The sequence below is a fragment of the Schistocerca cancellata genome, chromosome 6 (genome assembly GCF_023864275.1).
Source record: "Schistocerca cancellata isolate TAMUIC-IGC-003103 chromosome 6, iqSchCanc2.1, whole genome shotgun sequence".
NCBI lineage: Eukaryota > Metazoa > Arthropoda > Insecta > Orthoptera > Acrididae > Schistocerca > Schistocerca cancellata.
The window spans coordinates 676,771,109-676,798,082 of NC_064631.1; the positions used below are offsets into that span (position 1 = coordinate 676,771,109).

Sequence of the window (26,974 nt, forward strand, 5' to 3'; positions counted from 1 at the left end):
GTACATTCTTAGAAGGAGCAGTCAAATAAGGGGCACTCAAATGAAAACCGAATACCCTCTACAACGGCACTATGGAATAGTTCCATTCAAAAGTAATCACCACACATTTTAAGACATTTATGCTACAGGAACATGAGACGATCAATTCCGTTTCGTAGAACGCGATCGGTGCTGACAAATCCATAACCGGACCCACTCTTCCATTTCCTGCTCTGACTGAAAGCGACGCCCACGCATGTTTTTCTACAAGTCGCAAAAGACGTGAAAATCACAAGATGAAATATCCTGGCTGTACGGAGGATGTTGCAGTGTTTGCCAACCAAACCGGTGAAGCGTAGCCTCCGTCCGATTAGGGTCGTTTCACACTGGGACACTTGTGACGGTCACCGGTGACTGTGGCGAACACTCCTGGGCCACTGGTGTCCCACACTGCAGCTGTTGCCAACTGATTAGTTGGTGAAATGGACTCGAGCGAGGAGGAACTGTTGTTAGTACTTGTAATGAGGAGGACGAGGAGGAGGAGAATGAAGACAAAACGTTCATTGGAATTGTATTTGAAGTGTGCAGTGTTCAATTATTACCATGTTAACTGTAACAAACCATATTGTTGCGTTCACTGAACTGATTAAAACTTGCAATTAAAATTATAATTACAATGCACTTTTTTGTATTACAGTTGTGTGTACCTAATTGAACAGAACCCAAGCACGAGCACTGTTCTCATTCGGGTGTCAAAAACTTGTAAGTCAACAGTATTATGGTAAATAAATAAAATTCATTATTATAGTAACAACATATGCGTAAATTATTGTTGTTTTGAATAATATTTTTACTGTATTTTTCGGACCATAAGGCGGAGCGACTTATTAGACTACGAAAAGACGTACTCTTAATTTTGTTATGAAAATGTTGAAATAAAACTATTTATTTTATTTTACTTTCATTCGCCCTGTAGGGGTGAGTACATGGTTTCTGCGCTCATCCATTTTGCCCATTCTTCTCGCATTGAGACTGCATAACAGTACACTTGCTATTGGTAATGCAAAAGAAAAGGGGTGAGGGATAGCATTCTCCTTGTAGGTTATTAACCTCCTACCCTCGTACAGGGGTAGGAAATATATTTCGCTATTCTTGTGGTCCAAAAAATACGGTATTAAAGTGAAAAAATAATATAGAACTTACCAATTTTGTTTCTTTCATCTATGCTCTTTTCATCGAAATCAGGCACAAACTTCGTAATAATTTCTTGCCACGCTTTCATTTTCATGACTTTGTTACTGTAGTCACCGCTTTTCATATCCCAAATAACGGGACGACTTTCCACTTCACTTATAAAATCTTCTGTGTTGATGAACTCTTAAACTCATGGCTGCACCGTGTGGAGAACCACTGGGCTCAGCAACGGCTGCCTGTCTGTTGGCAACTCCGCACTGCTGTGTCTGTGATCGGTGTCCCAGTGTGAACACTCCAATACAAGCTAATGCATGTCCGGCGGTGACCGCAGCGAACACAGTGTCCGTGTCCGTCACATGTGGCGAGGGTGAGTCACTTCTGGGTCACCGTGACTCGGTGACTCAGTGCAGTGTCCCGGTGTGAATGCTCCAATTCAAAGGAATGTATCTCTGTCAGTGACCGTCACCGGTGGCCGTCACAAGTGTCCCAGTGTGAAACGAGCCTTAGCGCCGTGGGGGCAGCGGTTATCGTGCAAGAGGATAATTCCGTCCGACAGCATTACCGGGCGTTTTGACGTCATGGCGCGTCGTAGTTTCTGCAAAGTGTCCTCACAGCGCTGCGCATTTATCGCGTTTCCACGCTGGGGGAGCTCGACGAGGAGAAGGCCCCCACAGTCGAAGAAGAAAGTCATATTGACCTTACCGAACTTATGTGAACAGCTTTGTATTTCTTTGGAGCAGTAAAAGTGGAATGTTTCCACTGTTGGCTTTGCCGTTTGCTCTCTAACTGGCGGTATGCTGTCAGACGGAATCATACTGTTGCACGATAATGCCGCCCCCACATTGCCAATCGGGCGAAGGCTACGCTTCAGCAGTTTGGTTGGGAAACACTGCAACGTCCTCCGTACAGCCGGAGTGATTTTCGCATTTTTGGTGACCTGAAGAAAGACGGTTTCAGTCGGACGAGGTAGTACAAGAATCGTCGCGATTGTGGATCAGTCAACGGCCGACCGCTTTCTACGAAACAGGAATTGATGGTCTCGGCTCCCAGTACGGTACGTGCCTTAAGGCGTGCGGTGACTACTTTTGAACTGAACCATCCCATGGTCCTGCGGTGGCAGATGTTCGGTTTTCATTCAGTTGTCCCACATACTTAGTGAAGATGTCCGGAAGTTAATGCACTGTAGCGTGGCGCAACAGAAAAGGTGCACCGGCTGCCATTAGGGCACTGTTGACCCGTGTGCGTCTTCGTCGAGTAGGGCCGCAAGTTGGTGATACTAGTGTAGCTGCAAAAACAATTTCTTTATACACTACTGGCCATTAAAATTGTTACACCAAGAAAAAATGCAGATCATAACCGTGTATTCATTGGACAAATATATTATACTAGAACTGACATGTGATTACATTTTCACGCAATTTGGGTGCATAGATCCTGAGAAATCAGTACCCAGAACAACCACCTCCGGCTGTAATAACGGCCTTGATACGCCTGGGCATTGAGTCAAACAGAGCTTGGATGCCGTCTACAGGTACAGCTGCCAATGCAGCTTCAACACGATACCACAGTTCATCAAGAGTATTGACTGGCGTATTGTGACGAGCCAGTTGCTCGGCCACCATTGACCAGGCGTTTTCAACTGGTGAGAGATCTGGAGAATGTGCTGGCCAGGGCAACACTGGAACATTTTCTGTATCCAGAAAGGCTTGTACAGGACCTGCAACATGCGGTCGTCCATTATCCTGCTGAAATGTGGGGTTTCGCAGGGATCGAATGAAGGGTAGAGCCACGGGTCGTAATACATCTCAAATGTAACGCCCACCGTTCAAAGTGCCGTCAATGCGAACAAGAGGTGACCGAGACGTGTAACCAATGGTACCCCACATCACGCCGGGTGATACGCCAGTATGGCGATGACGAATACACGATTCCAATGTGCGTCCACCGCGATGTCGCCAAAAACGGATGCGACCATCATGATGCTGTAAACAGAACCTGGATTAATCCGAAAAAGTGACGTTTTGCCAATTGTGCACCCAGGTTCGTCGTTGACTTCACCATCGCAGGCGCTTCTGTCTGTGATGCAGCGTCAAGGGTAACCGCAGCCGTGGTCTCCGAGCTGATAGTCCATGCTGCTGCAAACGTCGTCGAACTGTTCGTGCAGATGGTTGTTGTCTTGCAAACATCCCCGTCTGTTGACTCAGGGATCGAGACGTGGCTGCACGATGCGCTACAGCCATGCGGATAAGATGCCTGTCATCTCGGCTGCTAGTGATACGAGGCCCTTGGGATCCAGCACGGCGCTCCGTATTACCCTGCTGAACCCACCGATTCCATATTCTGCTAACAGCCATTGGATCTCGACCAACGCGAGCAACAATGTCGCGATAGGATAAACCGCAATCGCTATAGGCTACAATCCGACCTTTATCAGTCGGAAACGTGATGCTACGCATTTCTCCTCCTTACACGAGGCATCACAACAACGTTTCACCAGGCAACGCTGGTCAACTGCTGTTTGTGTATGAGAAATCGGTTGGAAACTTTCCTCATGTCAGCACGTTGTAGGTGTCGCCACCGGCGCCAACCTTGTGTGAATGCTCTGAAAAGCTAATCATTTGCATATCACAGCATCTTCTTCCTGTCGGTTAAATTTCGCGTCTGTAGCACGTCATCTTCGTGATGTAGCAATTTTAATGGCCAGTAGTGTATAAAGCTGCTCAGGAGGCACCCCATTTTCTACGAAACCGGACAGAAAACTCAAAAATAGCGCTATAAGAGGTTGCCTAGTTAGGCCAGAGGATGTAACTAACTGTATCTTATTAGAAAGACGAACTGTTAAGCGGTACCAAACCGTCCAGTTTCGATTTACGTCCTGAATCCCGTCTCAAAAATTTAGAGAACTACGTGAGCGTCTATTTGCAAGCAGCTTACTCGTTAATCGTGAACCGCGATGCTGACTGTCAAGGGCCCTTACTCCGATATCAGTGACAGTGGCCGGGTGTCCGGAGAGACCGGACGGCTGGAGCGAAGTTCTCGGCCGTGAGCGAGAAGTGAGCGGCCAGCGGCTGGTCTGGTCTGGTCTTGTCGGGTGGCCCACATACTGCGAGGGCAGCCCGCCCTCTGCAAATACCAAGCGGGGCAGTGCGCGGTCCGGCGGCCGGTTGCGCAAGAGGAGCGCCGTGCCGTCGGCGGGACGACTCCGGCAGTCTCCCGTCGTTAGGGCTCCCTCAACCTCACGATGCCTTACAAAAATCGTACGAGGTGTGGCTAGAAAAAAAACCGGACTAGTACTGGTGAAACAATGAAACGAATGCAATAGGGCTGAAAGTCGCGTGGCCTGTCACGTGACTCTCGCTCCGCCTACTGCTCGAGTTTCATCTGCCTCCTGCACTCAGTCTGCCCGTGGCGTCTGTTTTAAGTAGTTGACGTTTTGTCTGTGCGTCGGAAAATGTTGAGTGTACAGAAAGAACAGCGTGTTAACATCAAATTTTGTTTCAAACTAGGAACATCTGCAAGTGAAACGTTTGTAATGTTACAACAAGTGTACGGCGATGATTATCGCGAACACAAGTGTTTGAGTGGTTTAAACGATTTAAAGATGGCCGCGAAGACACCAGTGATGACACTCGCACTGGCAGACCATTGTCAGCAAAAACTGATGCAAACATTGAAAAAATCGGTAAGCTTGTTCGACAAGATCGCCGTTTAACAATCAGAGCAGAGCAGCGATCTTGTTGAACAAGTTTACCGATTTTTCCAATGTTTGCATCAGTTTTTGCTGACAATGGTCTGCCAGTGCGAGTGTCATCACTGGTGTCTTCGCGGCCATCTTTAAATCGTTTAAACCACTCAAACACTTGTGTTCGCGATAAACAATCATCGCCGTACACTTGTTGTAACATTACAAACGTTTCACTTGCAGATTTTCCTAGTCTGAAACAAAATTTGGTGTTAACACGCTGTTCTTTCTGTACACTCAACATTTTCCGACGCACAGACAAAACGTCAACTACTTAAAACAGACGCCACGGGCAGACTGAGTGCAGGAGGCAGATGAAACTCGAGCAGTAGGCGGAGCGAGAGTCATGTGACAGGCCACGCGACTTTCAGCCTTATTGCATTCGTTTTATTGTTTCACCAGTACTAGTCCGGTTTTTTTCTTCTAGCCATACCTCGTATGCTACATTTCTCTTGTTGCTTTCTTTTCTCTGTACTTGTTGAAATGGCAGGGACCTTGTACCTGGGAGTAGTAATATGCCGAACAAAAATTAAGAAATGGAATAGAATAATATTTATTTGCCTCAACGGCATTTTAACATTGACAAAGTGAACAACTTAAAAGAGGTCTTATGACAGCCTCTAAATCAAATGGTTCAAATGGCTCTGAGCATTATGGGACTTAACATCTGAGGTCATCAGTCCCCTAGAACTATTTAAACCTAACTAACCTAAGGACATCACACACATCCATGCTCGAGGCAGGATTCGAACCTGTGACCGTAGCAGCAGCGCGGTTCCGGACGGAAGCGCCTAGAACCGCGCGCCCACGGCAGCGGGCTATGACAGCCTCTAAAAAACCGTTAATAGTTGCGGCAGTGAAAATGGCAACATTTAACAAAAACTTTAAAAGTTTGTATGCGTGACTTTCATATAAGTGAAACAGTGAGAAAATGAATGTTAACAAGTTCACAAGTTTGCAAACAACAGTTTACAAAAGAGCTGAAAACAAATGGTGCGTTAACATAAGGCTACCAGCTCCAGTTAGCTCAGACATCGCCCGGTCCCTTCAAATCTAAAAGAGATGTCTAAAACCAGATAATCACAAATCGGAGACAGAAGACCTTACAAGGCCCTTACAGCTTTCCTAAACAATGCCTCGCCACAGTAATCTTAAATTACAGAAATTCTGTAACAATTTAAAGGAAAACAAACAATACAAAACGGTTGATAGTTTTAATACCTGGGCTATTAAACGATATTACATAATGCAAAAAATTATCTTCTTGTAAATGGATAAATACAGAAATATGACTTACAGTAAACAACCAACCTTAGAATATAAAGTTCCGTTTATCCAAGATGGCGGCCATGACGTCAGACACACACCTCCCTGTGACGTCAGAGACACACACCCCTGTGACGTCAATCAAAATGGCTGATTTTGGCGGTAACTTTGAATTTTGGCGGGAAGATGAGGCAATTGGCCTACCTCCACTAACCTAACAAAAAATGACGCCAAGTTCAAACTTGTCTATTTCATATGATTGCCACCATTCCAAAACACCTTTATTCAACATGGCTGCACCCAGTGTATCCATCAGTGGATACACTAGGTAATATTTACCCACAGGCATTTTTACATTGAGGAAATAAATCAGTCCAAACTGGCGTTATAACAGCCGCTATAAAATCGTTAATAATTGTTGTTGTTGTGGTCTTCAGTCCGAAGACTAGTTTGGTACAGCTCTCCATGCTGCTCTGTCCTGTGTAAGCCTCTTCACCTCTGAGTAACTATTGCAACCTACATCCTTCTGAATCTGCTTGCTGTATTCATCTCTTGGTCTCCCTCTATGGTTTTTACTACATCCCGCACTCCTCCGCCCCCCCCCCCCACACACACACACTTACTTCCAATATTAAACGCCAACCAATCCGTCTCTTGGAAACACGAAGCAAGTTACATGAGCCTCATTAATCGATTCTAACACGCGCATGGCGCACGTATACTATGTCCGGGTAAAGTTTTTTCATGTCGAAATTCCTACATCCCTATTATGTAAATTATTTAAATGTACATTACATCATTAAGAACAACGTTCGTTGCATTTACAATATTTGTTTGAGATTCCACTAGAAAATTATTTCAGTGTAAAATCCAAAACCGGTCGTGGAACAAAACTACGAATTTCTTAGCAACTGGAGGGGCTGTTCATCATTAAAATTACAAAAACTCGGATTCATACGTAGTCGTACAGACGACTGTTCTTCCCATGCACCATTCACGATTTGAATATGAAGCTAGATGATATGTGCATAGCACAACGCATTATCCTCTCAGTTCGTATGTTTTTCGCTTTTCTTTGGCACACTCATCCAGATTTACGGCTCTATCTTCCGTACTCACGTTTGCCCGTGCTCTATCGACTTACAATCAAACATCACCAATTTGACATCATATTTTAAAGAGAAAAAAAGCACACTTATAAGATATGAGCCCCCGCAATCCATCTCGCGCGAAAAGTCTGATAGTATGTACTTACGATCTTCTGAAGGTATAGCTTTTAAATTTTCGTGCAGACAGGTTGTTTGTCGCTCGCTCCATCTCACTGCAACTGCCTAAAGCCTGAACGCAAATAATTGTACAGCGGAACGGCAAGCAGAGCCCGTTGAAGGCGAGGGAAGAAGAGGGGGCCGGACACATCTGTCCCACGTTTTCTGAAATCTTGTTCGAGAAACATGTTGTTCTGCGCGAAAATAGTAATTAATATTAGTACGTAATAAGTCAACCTCACACACATACACATTCAATAGTATTTTAACAATATTCTCGTAGTACCTCAAAATTAAAATTAATAAACTTAAGTAACGTAATCGAAAAATTATTATGAAATGAATTTAATGATTATCAGTTTACAATTTAATCAAAAAATGGTTCAAATGGCTCTGAGCACTATGTGACTTAACATCTTAGGTCATACGTCCCCTAGAACTTAGAACTACTTAAACCTAACTAACCTAAGGACATCACACACATCCATGCCCGAGGCAGGATTCGAACCTGCGACCGTAGCAGTCCCGCGGTTCCGGACTGCAGCGCCTAGAACCGCACGGCCACCGCGGCCGGCTCTACAATTTAATCATGCCGATGTTGAAGAATAGCGCAAATGTACTTCTCTTTACAAGTGCAGCTTTAATAATCAAAGAAAATAACGCACAACAGCGATGAAACGCAACATAACAATGTGCTTCAGATACAGGCAAGAATCCGCGCGCTTTGACACAATGAACAAGCAACTTACCAATGTCAAACATTATTTCACAAACCTCATACTCACTCCACTGTGCAATATTTGGCGCTCCGGCATTAGGCGGCTACAGTGAAGCGGAGTGAGTGATAAACAACAGGTGCGCGCAAAAATTTCACATCTGTACTTTGAGAAGGTCACAACTGCGTACTATCAAAATTATGGCCCATATTTTCACGCGATATCGATTTCTTGGTGCTGATATCTTGCAGGTGTGTTTTTCCCCTTAAAGGAAGGGTCGCATTGGACAACGCCGCTTCAAAGGACGAATACGATACGGAAACATATCTGTGTCTCAAAAAATAGTCACCTAAATATTATGATATAAACATATTTGAAACCGTATGTTTAAGCCCATCATGTTACGCTACAATTTAAATAGGGTTCCATTTAAAGAAAACCAAAGATGGCCTCATATCTCTGTAATAAAAAATAGCACAAACATGAAATGTGATGTATTCAAGTAGCCCCTGTCCCTGCAATTCACTGTCCAAACGACATCTTTGTGTCTATTACGGTTGGGGAGATACAAGGGGTGTTATGACTTAGCTGCATCATCGCTGTTGTCAATTTAAAAAGAGGGAGTACGTTAATGAGCTTCTAAGTTACATTTCATGAGCAACTACACTTAAGATGTATATGCTAATGTCTGCACTTAACCGGAGCGAATCGCGGTGTCCTATTGCGACCCACCAGGAGATTTGCTCGCGGAGAAAGCGGACAGCTCAGAATCAAGAGGAAGTAAAACGCCAGACAGAAAACATCTCCGGCAGCACGCCAGAAGCGGCACTGGGTCTCTTCCTGGAGATGCAACCGCAGTTACGTTCCCTACCGAGCGTTGAAGTCTCCAGCTGCGATCAAAGGATAGCTATGTACTTTATTTTACAGGTCCGTCTTGATCACACGAACTTTTACACGTCACTATTACCGGTTTCGTCAACTGCCATCTTCTGATCATAAAATATTCTGATGTAGTAGCAAGAGCACTTACTATGTACCTACGTGTTTAGTTTGACGTTGCTACTACATCAGAATATTTTATGATCTGAAGATGGTAGTAGCCGAAGCCGGTAATAGTGAAGTGTAAAACTTTGTATGAGCAAGACGGACCTGTAAAATAAAGTGTCAAAAATACGGCCACGGACTCATTTGCAGACTTTATGTCTTCAATTGATAAGGATGACTTTGTGCTGTATGGAGCGTCTTCTGTGCCAGTTATTTTTTGCGCATTGTTGGGAATCTACTCGAACGTAATGGATGCAAAACAATATTTTGGTTCTTAGTCTCAGCCTACCCACTACTGTCATCCGATTAAATTAGAGTTCATTGAAGTTCCTATCAAACCGACTCTACGAACGTGATAAAAGTATACTACCGATATAATATCTGAACAGTAAATAAGACACCCCGATGAAGACCGCTTGCAACAGTGGCCAAAACGTTGATTTTATAAACGACATGATGATCCTATCCCAAACCCAGGAACATTTTATTGAAGATGACAGCCGCTGCGAAATCCGCCACTCGCACAACGGTTTTTGTGTAAAGAGATAAGAATTTCCTGGATATTAAAACGGTGCCAGTCTCGACCCTGGACTTTTGTATTCTCAGGGCAGCTCTTTACCAGCAACTTGAGCACGTCTCGCTGACCGACTGGAAGCTTCAGTTTGCTAGGGCCTCTATGCACAGTTTTAATGTGTCAGGAAGTTTCGTTACAGTGCGCACTCAGCTGTAGAATCAAAATTATATTATTAATTTTCACCAATATTTACAGGAAAATCTTTACATTTGCAGTGTTTTGTTCACAACAATTCTGTTCTCAAGAACCATATTGAATTTCGATTCTTTTTTTCGGAAACACTGCTGCGCCTTGTCGAAAGTTTGCTTCGGCATTATTTCAACACTGGATAACGAAACTTTAAGCCAGCAAGATCTCTTAATACACTCCTGGAAATGGAAAAAAGAACACATTGACACCGGTGTGTCAGACCCACCATACTTGCTCCGGACACTGCGAGAGGGCTGTACAAGCAATGATCACACGCACGGCACAGCGGACACACCAGGAACCGCGGTGTTGGCCGTCGAATGGCGCTAGCTGCGCAGCATTTGTGCACCGCCGCCGTCAGTGTCAGCCAGTTTGCCGTGGCATACGGAGCTCCATCGCAGTCTTTAACACTGGTAGCATGCCGCGACAGCGTGGACGTGAACCGTATGTGCAGTTGACGGACTTTGAGCGAGGGCGTATAGTGGGCATGCGGGAGGCCGGGTGGACGTACCGCCGAATTGCTCAACACGTGGGGCGTGAGGTCTCCACAGTACATCGATGTTGTCGCCAGTGGTCGGCGGAAGGTGCACGTGCCCGTCGACCTGGGACCGGACCGCAGCGACGCACGGATGCACGCCAAGACCGTAGGATCCTACGCAGTGCCGTAGGGGACCGCACCGCCACTTCCCAGCAAATTAGGGACACTGTTGCTCCTGGGGTATCGGCGAGGACCATTCGCAACCGTCTCCATGAAGCTGGGCTACGGTCCCGCACACCGTTAGGCCGTCTTCCGCTCACGCCCCAACATCGTGCAGCCCGCCTCCAGTGGTGTCGCGACAGGCGTGAATGGAGGGACGAATGGAGACGTGTCGTCTTCAGCGATGAGAGTCGTTTCTGCCTTGGTGCCAATGATGGTCGTATGCGTGTTTGGCGCCGTGCAGGTGAGCGCCACAATCAGCACTGCATACGACCGAGGCACACAGGGCCAACACCCGGCATCATGGTGTGGGGAGCGATCTCCTACACTGGCCGTACACCACTGGTGATCGTCGAGGGGACACTGAATAGTGCACGGTACATCCAAACCGTCATCGAACCCATCGTTCTACCATTCCTAGACCGGCAAGGGAACTTGCTGTTCCAACAGGACAATGCACGTCCGCATGTATCCCGTGCCACCCAACGTCCTCTAGAAGGTGTAAGTCGACTACCCTGGCCAGCAAGATCTCCGGATCTGTCCCCCATTGAGCATGTTTGGGACTGGATGAAGCGTCGTCTCACGCGGTCTGCACGTCCAGCACGAACGCTGGTCCAACTGAGGCGCCAGGTGGAAATGGCATGGCAAGCCGTTCCACAGGACTACATCCAGCATCTCTACGATCGTCTTCATGGGAGAATAGCAGCCTGCATTGCTGCGAAAGGTGAATATACAATGTACTAGTGCCGACATTGTGCATGCTCTGTTGCCTGTGTCTATGTGCCTGTGGTTCTTTCAGTGTGATCATGTGATGTATCTGACCACAGGAATGTGTCAATAAAGTTTCCCCTTCCTGGGACAATGAATTCACGGTGTTCTTATTTCAATTTCCAGGAGTGTACATCTTGTCGACTGTTATACTTTCACCTCCTTGGCTTTGATCGGCTGACAACGGCAGCGAAACTTCCCAGCCCAGCAGTTCCATCGCTACGACTGGCCGCAAGTTCAACACCAAGTTTGGAAAACCTAGAATAGTAACTTGTCACATGAGTAACTTTGCAAACTTATCACAGTGAACACGTAATCACCATTGTTATTCGCGAGGGGAACAGTGGAAGGATAGAAACGAATTAAGCAAGACAGTTTCTAGCATTGTGAGTGTCGATTATATTCATGCCACGCAGGCACAATCCACAAACGTTCTTAGCTCCCACTGATGACATCGTCGATATCATAGAGCTAGCGTTCTCTCGCTGAATACTCATTCTGCTGTAACTTCTTAAATTTTCCTGGGGTATTTCTTCTTCTGACAATTTTCGGGTGTGCAGCCGGATCTCGTCGACATTCTGCAACGATATTTCGGCCCAGGGATGTCCGGCCATCTTCGGATGAGTAGACAACTATCGAATCGATGGAAATACGTCTTGGCGATAATCTTATAAATCGTGACGACGGCTTTCAACTGGGTAAAAATTGGAATCCTATAATTAAAATTATTTGTTGACAGCTGAATCGACGGGGTCTTCGATACTCAGCGAGTAAATCATCTCTCAGTTCCACCACCAAAGGTAGCGCACACACTTCGGATGTCACTCGCCTGTCGTCACCTGACTCATGCACTGAAAAACGCCAGCAACATTTCGCATGCGCGAGATTCGGCATAAATACCGCGAATGCACCTCGGCTGTTCAGTAGTTGGCCGGCCGGTGTGGCCAAGCAGTTAAAGGCGCTACAGTCTGGAACCGCGTGACCGCTACGGTCGCAGGTTCGAATCCTGTCTCGGGCATGGATGTGTGTGATGTCCTTAGGTTAGTTAGGTTTAAGTAGTTCTAAGTTCTAGGGGACTGTTGACCTTAGAAGTTAATTCCCATAGTGCTCAGAGCCATTTTTTTTTTTTTTGTTCAGTAGTTGTCTACTTACCTGAAGATGGCCGGACGTCTCTGGGCCGAAATATAGTGGCAGAATGTCGCGGGATCCGGTTGCACACCCGAAAATTATTACAAGACGCATTCTGCTGTTTGTTACTGACACACGATGCCGCAAAGTTCTCGAATCCGTACACGTAACTTTGACATTACAAATTTCATTAGCAATTTAATTCGTCTGATGGAAGAAATAACTTATGCAACGCAACGAAACCAGGGCATCAATGTGCAAAGTGCGACGAGAAGCGAAATCCGCGCACGGGCTTAACGAGATGGTAACTATGCCTAATAATAGGCCTATTTTAATTTTGTAAACGACGGAGCAACGAAAATGGCGCGCTATAAAGAAAGCACATGTGAGTTAAGTGCGTATCAGAGGCACGTTTTGTCAACTTGCATGCTAATCATATGGGGCTTTGTGTGCGCCGCAAGGGGAACATTTCGTTTCGTTGGAAGCGCCGACTCGCTCAGTTTCGCACGCTTCCGAGGCTGATTCAGGCGTGGCGCGAACGACAGGTCCTGTCTGCTAAACGATGACGTAAAAGCATCTCGGATTACTCACCATAATCTATTTCAGTTTTATTCTTGTTGGTGAAGTATTGTCGCGGACCACTGAAAGAGTGTAATGTTTCGGTCCATCTTGAAAGATGCCGGAAGTCCTTCCGCGCTCTGAAATGAGTGCAGTCTTGGACAAGGAGTGAATTTTGGCGTACATTTACTTTTACACTGGCTGTAGTAGTAGTAGTAGTAGTTGTTGTTGTTGTTGTTGTGGCCTTCAGTCCCAAAACTAGTCTGTTGCATTTCTCCGTGCTTGTCTATCCTGTGCAAGTCCCTTCACATCTGCACAACTACGCAACGTACATACATCTGAACCTGCTTATTGTATCTTAGTTATATACTCCCACTACAAATTTTACCTCCCACACTTTCCTCCATTACCAAATTGACGATTTTTTTGATGCTTCAGGTTATGACCTACTAACCGATCCCCGCTTTTAGTCAAGTTGTACTATAAAGTTCTTTCTTCCCTCAATTAGGTTCAGCACCTTAAATCAGGTTCTCGACCCATCTAGTTTTCATTATTCCTCTGTAGCACCAAATTTAAATAGCTTTTATTTTATTGCTGTCTGAACTGCTTCTTCGTCCGCGTTTTACTTAATACAAGGCAACACTACATACAGAAACCTTCAGAAAAGACTCCTTCTTTTCCCTGGGTTTTATGTTCCACCCAGCAGACTCTGGAATCGACGCTTACTTGAATCGGATATTAATTCAGTCTGTCATCTACGTCATTCTCTCGACACTTTGCATGGCTACTTAAAGTTATTCAGGTCTTCGCTATAAAACCGTTTTACCGCCATTCTATTTTTAGTCGAACACAGAGCATTGTACTAGAATCCAAAATTAGTTTACTTCCTCGCCGATTCACAGGCAACTCCTTAAAAACTTCTCTAAAGCCTATGCTCTGGTTTCTGTCGTCCATGAAGCAGGACAAAAACCTTTCCCTAGCGTTTACCGATTCTGTGATGTTACACTGTCATCTATGGAAACATCTACATCTACATCTACATCCATACTCCGCAAACCACCTGACGGTGTGTGGCGGAGGGTACCTTGAGTACCTCTATCGGTTCTCCCTTCTATTCCAGTCTCGTATTGTTCGTGGAAAGAAGGATTGTCGGTATGCCTCTGTGTGGGCTCTAATCTCTCTGATTTTATCCTCATGGTCTCTTCGCGAGATATACGTAGGAGGGAGCAATATACTGCTCGACTCTTCGGTGTAGGTATGTTCTCGAAACTTTGACAAAAGCCCGTACCGAGCTACTGAGCGTCTCTCCTGCAGAGTCTTCCACTGGAGTTTATCTATCATCTCCGTAACGCTTTCGCGTTTACTAAATGATCCTGTAACGAAGCGCGCTACTCTCCGTTGGATCTTCTCTATCTCTTCTATCAACCCTATCTGGTACGGATCCCACACTGCTGAGCAGTATTCAAGCAGTGGGCGAACAAGCGTACTGTAACCTACTTCCTTTGTTTTCGGATTGCATTTCCTTAGGATTCTTCCAATGAATCTCAGTCTGGCATCTGCTTTACCGACGATCAACATTATATGATCATTCCATTTTAAATCACTCCTAATGCATACTCCCAGATAATTTATGGTATTAACTGCTTCCAGTTGCTGACCTGCTATTTTGTAGCTAAATGATAAAGGATCTATCTTTCTGTGTATTCGCAGCACATTACACTTGTGTACATTGAGATTCAATTGCCATTCCCTGCACCATGCGTCAATTCGCTGTAGATCCTCCTGCATTTCAGTACAATTTTCCATTGTTACAACCTCTCGATACACCACAGCATCATCTGCAAAAAGCCTCAGTGAACTTCCGATGTCATCCACCAGGTCATTTATGTGTATTGTGAATAGCAACGGTCCTATGACACTCCCCTGCGGCACACCTGACATCACTCTTACTTCGGAAGACTTCTCTCCATTGAGAATGACATGCTGCGTCCTGTTATCTAGGAACTCCTCAATCCAATCACACAATTGGTCTGATAGTCCATATGCTCTTACTTTGTTCATTAAACGACTGTGGGGAACTGTATCGAACGCCTTGCGGAAGTCAAGAAACAAGGCATCTACCTGTGAACCCGTGTCTATGGCCCTCTGAGTCTCGTGGACGAATAGCGCGAGCTGGGTTTCACATGACCGTCTTTTTCGAAACCCATGCTGATTCCTACAGAGTAGATTTCTAGTCTCCAGAAAAGTCATTATACTCGAACACAATACGTGTTCGAAAATTCTACAACTGATCGACGTTAGAGATATAGGTCTATAGTTCTGCACATCTGTTCGACGTCCCTTCTTGAAAACGGGGATGACCTGTGCCCTTTTCCAATCCTTTGGAACGCTATGCTCTTCTAGAGACCTACGGTACACCGCTGCAAGAAGGGGGGCAAGTTCCTTCGCGTACTCTGTGTAAAATTGAACTGGTATCACATCAGGTCCAGAGGCCTTTCCTCTTTTGAGCGATTTTAATTGTTTCTCTATCCCTCTGTCATCTATTTCGATATCTACCATTTTGTCATCTGTGCGACAATCTAGAGAAGGAACTACAGTGCAATCTTCCTCTGTGAAACATCTTTGGAAAAAGACATTTAGTGTTTCGGCCTTTAGTCTGTCATCCTCTGTTTCAGTACCATTTTGGTCACAGAGTGTCTGGACATTTTGTTTTGATCCACCTACCGCTTTGACATAAGACCAAAATTTCTTAGGATTTTCTGCCAAGTCAGTACATAGAACTTTACTTTCGAATTCATTGAAGGCCTCTCGCATAGCCCTCCTCACACTACATTTCGCTTCGCGTAATTTTTGTTTGTCTGCAAGGCTTTGGCTATGTTTATGTTTGCTGTGAAGTTCCCTTTGCTCCGCAGCAGTTTTCTAACTCGGTTGTTGTGCCACGGTGGCTCTTTTCCATTTCTTACGATCTTGCTTGGCACATACTCACCTAACGCATTATGTACGACGGTTTGTCCACTGATCCTCAACACTATCTGTACTTGAGACAAAACTTTTGTGTTGAGCCAACAGGTACTCTGAAATCTGCTTTTTGTCACTTTTTCTAAACAGAAAAATCTTCCTACCCTTTTTAATATTCCTATTTACGGCTGAAATCATCGATGCCGTAACCGCTTTATGATCGCTGATTCCCTGTTCTGCGTAACATACAGTAAATACACAACATCGTGTGCGCTCTTCTCCCGCTTGTTGAAATGCAGTAACGCCGTTCAACAAGTGAAAGCCTCCCTTACACTTCCGTACGGCTACGTACTAAATGAAATACTTGCTTACGGGCTGTTCCCACCAGATATACGATGAACTAAAAAACTCGTAGTAAACGGAACACAGTAGCTCACTATCACTGGAGGATTACAGAAGCTAAATTAGCATCGAGTGTGCCTCAGGGGTGTGCGACCGGACCGTTACTACGTACGATACATTAATGTTGACCTTGTAGATAACTCTCTTAGTTCTTTCGCACACGACGCTTTCGTGTATATTATTACATAATTCTTAATTTCTCCATGCTGAGAGTCGCTGGGGGTTTTCCATTTCATGTTAATAAAACTGCAATTATCATAAATCGAAATAAATCTTCGTTAATAGGATGAAATTGACTACTTCAAAATAGTGAATTTTTATAAAATGGTAAAATTAATAATAACTTTTAGCGATAACAATAAAGCAATAACTCCTCTTAGTTTGTTTGTAACTGATCATAAAATTGCATAAGGGTTAATTAAACATAACGTAATATTTTAATAATTATGTCATCAAAAAAATTTAATTGAATCCTTAAATGTAAATTATGAGTTAAATGAATATTTTTCAATGTCTCCTGTAAGTTCTAAAGGGTTATTTGATTATACTCCAAAATGTAGGTCAGTTTCTTAGTAACTACTAGCAACTGATCCACAACATAAGCAAACGTAATTTACTGGACCTAAGTAGGTGAGTAAACATATTTCTGAAGGGAAAACGTTCTTCGTTATGAGCTGTACAATTTTCATTGTAATTGCTATTGGCCAGTTTCGACTTTATACACATTATCAAGCAGCATTCAGTTAACATTTATGCACGTCAAATTCAGGTTATTTGAATGTCTCTTAATGAGTATAAAATCGAAGCTGCCCAATAGCAAATAAACTGAAATGTGTACAGTCCATAATGAACAATGTTTTCTTTTGAATAAATTATCCAGTCTGGGGTCCTATATGCAAACAAAATTACCAAGGTTTTATATTATTTGATTATACAATTGCCGATTAGGTATTGTACTTAGCCACAACGTTAAATATATATGGTCGGGAGGCATTATAAATAGGACGTCAACGCGTTCCTAGTACCAAGGAAGGCATATCATAAAGAGTCACTGAAAGAAACTTAAGGAAATTTAATTCATCCACTAATACAAGACTGTCGCGTGACAGGTTTGCGAATATTGTACATTCGTCTCGAACTCTTACCAAGACAGATTAATGGAAGAGAGAAAATATAATGAGACAGGAACCGGTAGTTCGTTTTAGATTTGTTTATTGAAAGTGAGAGCACAACATAATTGCTCAAGATTCTCCAGTAGGTGATTCTGCAGTGGAAATGATATGCGGGGCGTAAAAAATCTATGCATACAAAATTTTAGAGGGCTTAGAGGAGATAAAAGAAGAAACACGCGCACCTTTCCCCCGCCAGACGTCCATCAAGATTGTGACGCTGGTGATGTTCAGAGACTGTATTCAAATTGCCGTTTGATAAATATTGTTTTAGAGATGTTGTTGACCTTTAGATTTCTTTTTGTGTGGCGAGGTATACCGTTTGGTGCAGGAGACGCCGATGGGCACCTCAGAAAAGCTGTTTGCCCGTCTGTCTGAAGCCGCAGTCACTATTCGTGAAAAACCCTGTTGTTTTGAGGGTGTCAGACAGTCATTAGAACACTGATGCCAAGTTGTGCATTAATATAACAGACGACAGTTTCACTAACATTCCCAAAACAATATTCATTACACAGCAGTTTAAACACCATCTGTGAATACAACAAGCGGTTCATGGAACCCCAGCGGAGAAACGGTGCACCTGTGACGTTTCTGTTCCTCTGTATCTCCTCTAAATACCATAAACTTTGTATTCGTAGCTTTTTTTACACCATATATGTAATGAAAAGGCTTACTCTTAAAATTCTGAGTCAATGCTTAGAATGAAAAAAAACATCATTTCTTTGATTTTATCCATACTGAATGAGAGGTCGTGGTTGTGAATGTCAATGTTAAAAAATATATGGGCTCAACCACTTGTTTATAGTGTAAAATACTAAGATTGACGCGTTTCGGAAGTCAAGCTTCCATCATCAGAATAATAAAAAGTAAAAGAACCTGTTAAAACTCGCTAAAATGGAACATGCACCAGGCACAATAAAATTGATATAAAATTAAGACATTATGGCTACTTCCCTTGTTGAAGCCGTGTCTTCCAAGGTGCATCTGCACATAGTCGTCAAAATATAAAAAACTCTAAAATGGTGTCGCCTATGGTGTTGAACATCTAACCACATGGCTCTCTCACCTATCGTCGTAAACCGCCCGTGCGTCTTTGTTGATACCACACACCACGTAGCCAAACACGACACTGAAACGCAAGTGAGCTCACGCGCAAGTAAACAAGGAAGTCACAGAGATGTCTATACAAACAGATAACGAATACATGTTCCAAGGACCTCATGAAATGATGATATCCTGCCAATTGCTAAAAATGTAGTTACTAAAAGAAACCAGTGAAATGTTTGAAACATTTATTTGTATCACCAGTTTGCTGTTCATTCAGTGTGTTCTGATTATCCACGCTATGTATCGTAATTTCCAGCTGTTCTAGTAGATCCAGCTTTTTGCCTTTTTCCTGTCTATATAAAATAACGAGATCCTGATCTATTCCCAACATGGGGTGTCCCGTTTCCCAAATATGCGTGGCTACAGCTGACTTTTCGAAATTATTAAGCCGGAAAGCATCGCTATGTTGCGCGTGAGCTCAATCGCGTTTCAGTGTCGTGTCCTGGCTACGTGGTGTGTGGTACCAACTAACACGCACGGGCGGTTTACGACGGTAGAGGAGAGAGCCATGTGGTTAGATGTTGAACACCATAGGCGACACCATTTTAGAGTTTTTTATATTTTGACGACTATGTGCAGATACACCTTGGAAGACACGGCTGCAACAAGGGAAGTAGCCACGATGTTTTAATTTTATATCAATTTTATTGTGTCTGGTGCATGTTCCATTTTAGCGAGTCTTAACGGGTTCTTTTACTTTTTATTATTCTGATGATGGAAGCTTGACTTCCTAAACACGTCAATATTAGTGTTTTGCACTATAAACAAGTGGTTGAGCCGATATATTTTTAACGGTAATATCATTTCTTCTCTCAAACACTTCTATTAACTTTGACAGCAGTACTTTAAAAAATCGTCTTTATACAACGTAGGAGCTTACTGACACTCGTTGCTCTTATCCATTGTCCTGCAACGGAATCATAAATTCGGAAACAAACGGTAGTACACTTAGTGCTCTCTTCTACACATCTTATGCTGGTTTGTGGAGCACAGATGTATATGTGGATTCCAGTAACTCGTGGCAACTGCTGGTCTGTATTGAGGGATGATCTTGTGCAACAAAACCACGTCCTTTCGGTGGTACATGGGTTCTTATCGACAACCTTCGCAGCCACGACTATATTTGTATCTCTCCAGAGACGTAATATATCGCATTTGGACATACACACCCTATGAGTGTTTGCATTCGGGTCTTGTTGACCGTATTGTTGTAAGTGGAAGTTACTAAAGCACACTGAAAGGTTTGGCAAATTGTTCATCCAGAGATGATACGGGGATGTGTACCAATCCACTCAGCATGATTAGAAGTTTTCCCAAACTATTCCAGGAGAATGAGAGAATGTTTACTGTTAACAGGCCATCATAGACGCTATTCCACTTCTCTGATGCTAAATAAGATTTGTTGAATGAAACATGTTCTCATGTTGTGTGTGTTGTTATTATTATCAAATGATTACTATTACCATCACCATAATTGTGTCATTTCATAGTTCATGTTTCATTATTCTGATTTTCCATATACTACGTTCTGCTGTTGTTATGAAAACAATCCAGTTGAGTCACACTCAGAAACGATAAATAAGATTTTGGTTTAATGTGGACTTTGTAAATGAAATTAAAACTTTTTTACGAAATTTGAAATTTATCGACAGCTGACGACAGGCCATGTTTGGCCTTAGAGGGTATTTTCGATTGATACATATACACATAAGAACAATTGAGTGGAAAGTACTTCTGTGCGTGGACACTGTTCAAATTTACCTAACAGATACATGGACGAACGTTTTGATGTTCCAAGAACCCACCAAACAAACCAATTACCATATGACACGGAACAGCGCTAATGCGCTAAACTCGTAATGAAGCACACTACGTTGTTACACGGGCGAAACGATGGTATTAAGCACAAGCAAGTTCATAGCACCTGTGGAAAAACTGTAAAAGTTGCTCTTTCATGTGACGTATTATTTAAATTTTAAAAAACGTTTATTCTTTTTGAAACAATCTGTACGTTTTCGTGCATTATTGTTTGTAATTTCTAGCTTTCAACCATAGTATTTACATTTATCTGTTGTTAAGGAGAAGTTTAATGAGAAATACGATTGTAAAATACAAAAAATTAAATAAACGTTAACTGCATAGGTTACAATGTAGTGTTCGCGTCTTTATCTGGTATCTCAGTAATGCCACAATAACGCCTATCTGTATTCTAATATTTTAACAGCACTTGGTACTTTTCGTAAGCACGTTATGCCATAGATAAGCCACAATTCAAGGTGAGAATGAAAAATACGTTCGTCGTTTCGGAAAGTATAATCGTTAGGAAAGTCAGCTTGTACGACGAACAGAGAAAATGGATTAACAGAGTGATTACGTTTATTATCTGCGACGATGCTGCATACAAATTATAGAGTTAATAAGTAATTTAAATAAAATAAAATGGTATTTGTAATAAAATAGTATGAGAACAGTCTCTTATTCGTTTTTAATAAGTTACTTTTGTAAAACATAAGAATGAAGCTGGTCATCTATGATGGACTTTTGGCTGTGAAGTTAAAGGTCTCTTTTATGTTAAAATTTTCCACAAATTATGACGTTTAGCGTAAAATCGGCAAGCAATGTGAGAAACCGGTTAAAAAAACCTTTCGAACGATACATCATTCTTCCCTGTACAATTGGCGTATGCTAAGAAAAAGGGATGTTGACTTGGAAAATAGTACATATTGTTTAAGCACTGTCTGTTTCCTGGTTTTGTGAGGAGCGTTCTTTTAATCACACCCTAATATCTGTAAGTACCATTGTAGTTTCTTTTCAGAATTATTATCCTGAGATAGTAAACGCTCACAAACAACTGTGAGAGTGGAATTTCTGAGAGTGGAATTTCCAGTCTTACGGTTTCCTCTGTTCGAACGTACAGAAAACTGCGTTGTGGTATTTTGGTACAGCTAAATGACGTGGTATATGGTAGAATTACCGGTAGTATTGGTAGCAGTGGTAGGGAAAGAAACGTAAATGTATGTGTAAGAGAGAAACTGGGAGCCGACGGTTTCTCTTTGTTTTTTTGGTTGTCTGTTTTCACATAATGAGAACCGCACATCATTTAGTGTTATTCTGTAGGGTATTTTATGTTCTTACAGAGTATAAATTGCATTTTTTAAGTAATAAATATTAGTTGATTGCATAAGGCCTGCACTTTTATGTAGCCAAAGCAATTGCTTCTGATTCAAGTACAGTTTACCTGTATAAGCATATAATTGTTGCTCTTATTTTGTACTGAACAGAACGACCTTCATCATGATCGACACCAAGAGTTTTCAGGTGTTATTGATAAATGCGAAAGTTGTTCATGAAACACAGAACATGCTTTATATAAGTTCGACGAAGTATAGAAGCAAAGTTTGATATATTTTTGTCTTCTGTATTTTTTTTTTATTTTGCCTTTTTCTTGAGGAAATTGTGTTTTCTAGCGCAGTATGATAAACCTGTAGTGTTGTCTTTATTTTTATTACAACATCCCTTTTTTTCATGTTACTTGTTGTTGTTGTTGTTGTTGTGGTCTTCAGTCCTGAGACTGGTTTGATGCAGCTCTCCATGCTACTCTATCCTGTGCAAGCTTCTTCATCTCCCAATACCTACTGCAGCCTACATCCTTCTAAATCTGCTTAGTGTATGCATCTCTTGGTCTCCCTCTACGATTTTTACCCTCCACGCTGCCCTCCAATACTAAATTGGTGATCCCTCGATGTCTCAGAACATGTCCTACCAACCAATCCCTTCTTCTAGTCAAGTTGTGCCACAAGCTCCTCTTCTCCCCAATTCTATTCAATACCTGCTCATTAGTTGTGTGATATACCCCTCTAATCTTCAGCATTCTTCTGTAGCACCACATTTCGAAAGCTTCTATTCTCTTCTTGTCTAAACTATTTATCGTCCACATTTCACTTCCATACATGGCTATCCTCCATACAAATACTTTCAAAAACGACTTCCTGACATTTAAATCTATACTCGATGTTAACAAACGTTTCTTCTTCAGAAGCGCTTTCCTTGCCATTGCCAGTCTGCATTTTGTATCCTCTCTACTTCGACCATCGTCAGTTATTTTGCTCCCCAAATAGCAAAACTCCTTTACTACTTTAAGTGTCTCATTTCTTAATCTAATTCCCTCAGCATCACCCGACTTAATTCGACTACATTCCATTATCCTCGTTTTCCTTTTGTTGATGTTCATCTCATATCCTCCTTTCAAGACACTGTTCATTCCGTTCAGCTGCTCTTCCAAGTCCTTTGCTGTCTCTGACAGAATTACAATGTCATCGGCGAACCTCAAAGTTTTTATTTCTTCTCCATGGATTTTAATACCTACTCTGAACTTTTCTTTTGTTTCCTTGCTTGCTCAATATACAGATTGAATAACATCGGGGATAGGCTACAACCGTGTCTCACTCCCTTTCCAACCACTGCATCCGTTTCATACCTGTCGACTCTTATAACTGCCATCTGCTTTCTGTACAAATTGTAAATAGCCTTTCGCTCCCTGTATTTTACCCCTGCCACCTTCAGAATTTGAAAGAGAGTATTCCAATCAACATTGTCAAAAGCTTTCTCTAAGTCTACAAATGCTAGAAACGTAGGTTTGCCTTTCATTAATCTTTCTTCTAAGATAAGTCGTAGGGTCAGTATTGCCTGAAGTGTTCCAACATTTCTACGGAATCCAAGCTGATCTTCCCCGAGGTCGGCTTCTATCAGTTTTTCCATTCGTCTGTAAAGAATTCGGGTTAGTATTTTGCAGCTGTGACTTATTAAACTGATAGTTCGGTAATTTTCACATCTGTCAACACCTGCTTTCTTTGGGATTGGAATTATTATATTCTTCTTGAAGTCTGAGGGTATTTCGCCTGTCTCATAGATATGTCTGACCAAATGGTAGAGTTTTGTCAGGACTGGCTCTCCCAAGGCTGTCAGTAGTTCTAATGGAATGTTGTCTACCCCAGGGGCCTTGTTTCGACTCAGGTCTTTCAGTGCTCTGTCAAACTCTTCACGCAGTATCATATCTCCCATTTCATCTTCATCATCTACCTTCTCTTCCATTTCCATTATATTGTCCTCAAGAACATTGTCCCTGTATAGACCCTCTATATACTCCTTCCACCTTTCTACTTTCCCTTCTTTGCTTAGAACTGGGTTTCCATCTGAGCTCTTGATATTCATGCAAGTGGTTCTCTTATCTCCAGAGGTCTCTTTAATTTACCTGTAGGCAGTATCTATCTTACCCCTCGTGAGATAAGCCTCTACATGCTTACATTTGTCCTCTAGCCATCCCTGCTTAGCCATTTTGCACTTCCTGTCGATCTCATTTTTGAGACGTTTGTATTCCTTTTTGCCTCATCATTTACTGAATTTTTATATTTTCTCCTTTCATCAATTAAATTCAATATTTCTTCTGTTACCCAAGGATTTCTACTAGCCCTCGTCTTTTTACCTATTTGATCCTCTGCTGCCTTCACTATTTCATCCATCAAAGCTACCCATTCTTCTTCTACTGTTTTTCTTCCCCGCATTCCTGTCAATTGTTCCCTTGTGCTCTCCCTGAAACTCTGTACAACCTCTGGTTATTTCAGTTTATCCAGGTCTCACCTCCTTAAATTCCCACCTTTTTGCAGTTTCTAGTTACTAGTCAACAGTTTTCGAATAAAACCTGAGCTTTAAACATTGATAGTTTCAACATTGCTATAAATACTCTTTATTATTAAATAACTAACAGGAGGATAACTGTGTGGAACAAAATGGTTCCATAGGTTACCCGGTCGTTTGTATATCGTCGCTCTGTTTCTAGACGGTTTACTGCTACGCCGTGCGATGCATGCTACTGCTGGACGGGCAGGGGACGAGCCACACGCTTATGAGAGTGTTTGCCGTTGCAGGTCGGGCGCATGGCGGCAGCGCACGCGGTGCTGCTGCGGTTGCTGGTGGCGTGGGCGCTGCTGGCGGCAGCTGCGGGGGCGGCGGAAGACAGAGGGGGCGATGGAGGCGGCGGCGGAGGCGGCGGCGGCGGCAACGGAGGCAGCGCGGAGGCGGAGGAGCGGTGGAGCGCGCCGGAGCAGGAGGCTCAGCGCCGCGGCTGGGTGCCGCTGGGGGCGGCCTACCAGCCGGGGGCGGGGCTCCCGCCGCAGCACAGGTGACTCAGCGCCGCAGAAAGGCAACCTTCCAAAAGACTGCCACGTCTATAATGTGGCGTGCCCCAACAACTGAATTGTACAGGATGTAAAAATAAAAACTTCTTCCTGTCTATCCTCTATACATACAGTCATGGAAATAAGTATTCATACAGTAATATTCTTCTCAGGTGTGCAGCCGGATCATAACGTAATCTTGACACAATATTTCCGCGACCCAACTGACCGCCATCTTCAGGTGAGAGTGCTGGTACACGATCTCGCCGGAATTAGTCAGTTCCGGCGAGATCGTATACCAGCACTCTCACCTGAAGATGGCGGCCAGTTCCGGCGAGATCGTATACCAGCACTCTCACCTGAAGATGGCGGCCAGTTGGACCGCGGAAATATTGTGTCAAGATTACGCTATGATCCGGCTGCACACCCGAGAAGAATATTATTAATTATTACGCCGGGAAAACCTTCGTAATCATATTCATACAGTAGATGGTGACAAACTACGATAGTGTGTTTGGGTAGTAAATCACCCACAGCGCTGATACCAATAAGTACGATGATGTAGCGTCAGATAACCATGTTCTTGGTAATGAAGTTTCCCGTATGCCATGAATCTATTCTGGGAAAATAAAATATGTTACACTCCGCACGGTCTACGACAGGGCTAAATGTATTCGTACAGCGGACTACTTTCAACCAAGCCGGCCGGGGTGGCCGAGCGGTTCTAGGCGCAGTTCAAATCCTGCCTTGGGAATGGATGTGTGTGATGTCCTTAGGTTAGTTACGTTTAATTAGCTCTTAGGGGACTGATGACCTTAGAAGTTAAGTCCCATAGTGCTCAGAGCCATTCAAATATTAGTCGCAAACAAACAAACGGCTGACGCAGCCCCGGAGTGCATGCCACACTTCTGTAGTCGTGTGGCGGCCGTGAACCAACAGCACGTCGGACGTGGGTACCGTGGAACAGCAGTATGGGCCGCAAGGGGAAGGAAACGACCATTGAGGAACGAAACATCGTTGTCGCTCAATATCTTCGACACAAGTCGTATGCCGAAATGGCGAACATCATAGGACGAAGCCGAGCGACTGTGCAATCTATCATTAAGCGATATAAGGACAGACATGTAGTAATAAACAGTGAACGACACGGTCGTCCACAGAAGCTTACGACAAGAGAGACCAGAATGCTACTAAGAATCGTCAAGAAAAACCCGAAAACGACAGTGTCAGCACTATCCGCATATGTACATGACCTACCACTTCCGAAAGGACATCACTCCAAGGGCAGTTCGTACCATTCTCAATCGTTCGGGCTACAGAGCTAGGGTCCCGAGACGAAAGCACTACATCAGCAAAAAGAACAAGAAGTGGCGGATGGAATTCACGAAACAGCATGTATCCAAGACAGCACACTTCTGGCATACTGTAATGTTTAGTGATGAAAGCAAATTTAATATCGTGCACAATGATGTTAGGATCTTGGTCTGGAGAAGACCGAATACAGACCTCGAAACAACATTCAACCCACGGTGAAGCACGGAAGTGGTGGAGTGATGGTATGGGGCTGTATGTCAACCTCCGGTGTCGAAAAATTAGTGTTTGTGGAAGGTACCATGGACAGATTTGTGTATATGAACATTCTCAAACAGAACTTACACAACAGAGTGTTGACGCCTTGGGTCTTCCTAGAAATTATTACTTCCAACAGGACAATGATCCCAAACATACGGCGCAAATTGTCCTGCTGTGGTTCCCCTACACTCCGCACGGTCTACGACAGGGCTAAATGTATTCGTACAGCGGACTACTTTCAACCAAGCCGGCCGGGGTGGCCGAGCGGTTCACACACTTAAAACACCAGCTCAGGGTCCGGACCTGAATCCTATCGACACACTTGTGCAGTGAGCTGGAAACACAAGTGATAAAACACGACATCCGTAGTATGGGCTCTTTGAAAGAGGTTCTCCTCCGAGAATGGGAAGGTATCACGTTGGAAAATTGGTCCATTCCTTGCCACGGAGGTTGCGAGAAGTAATACATCGGAA

The 26,974-nt window shown here is 43.4% G+C and overlaps 1 protein-coding gene across 1 annotated transcript in view; it reads left to right on the forward strand.

The window, feature by feature from the left end:
* Positions 1 to 24,821: 24,821 nt before the first annotated feature.
* LOC126088128 (mucin-19-like) overlaps positions 24,822 to 26,974 on the forward strand; it is a gene marked incomplete at its 5' end in the record, with an annotated part of 47,570 nt that continues 45,417 nt past the window's right edge. The window contains one exon of the mRNA XM_049906241.1: positions 24,822 to 24,934. Coding sequence (XP_049762198.1) covers positions 24,822 to 24,934 — 113 coding nt within the window. The remainder of the gene's footprint in view (positions 24,935 to 26,974) is intronic.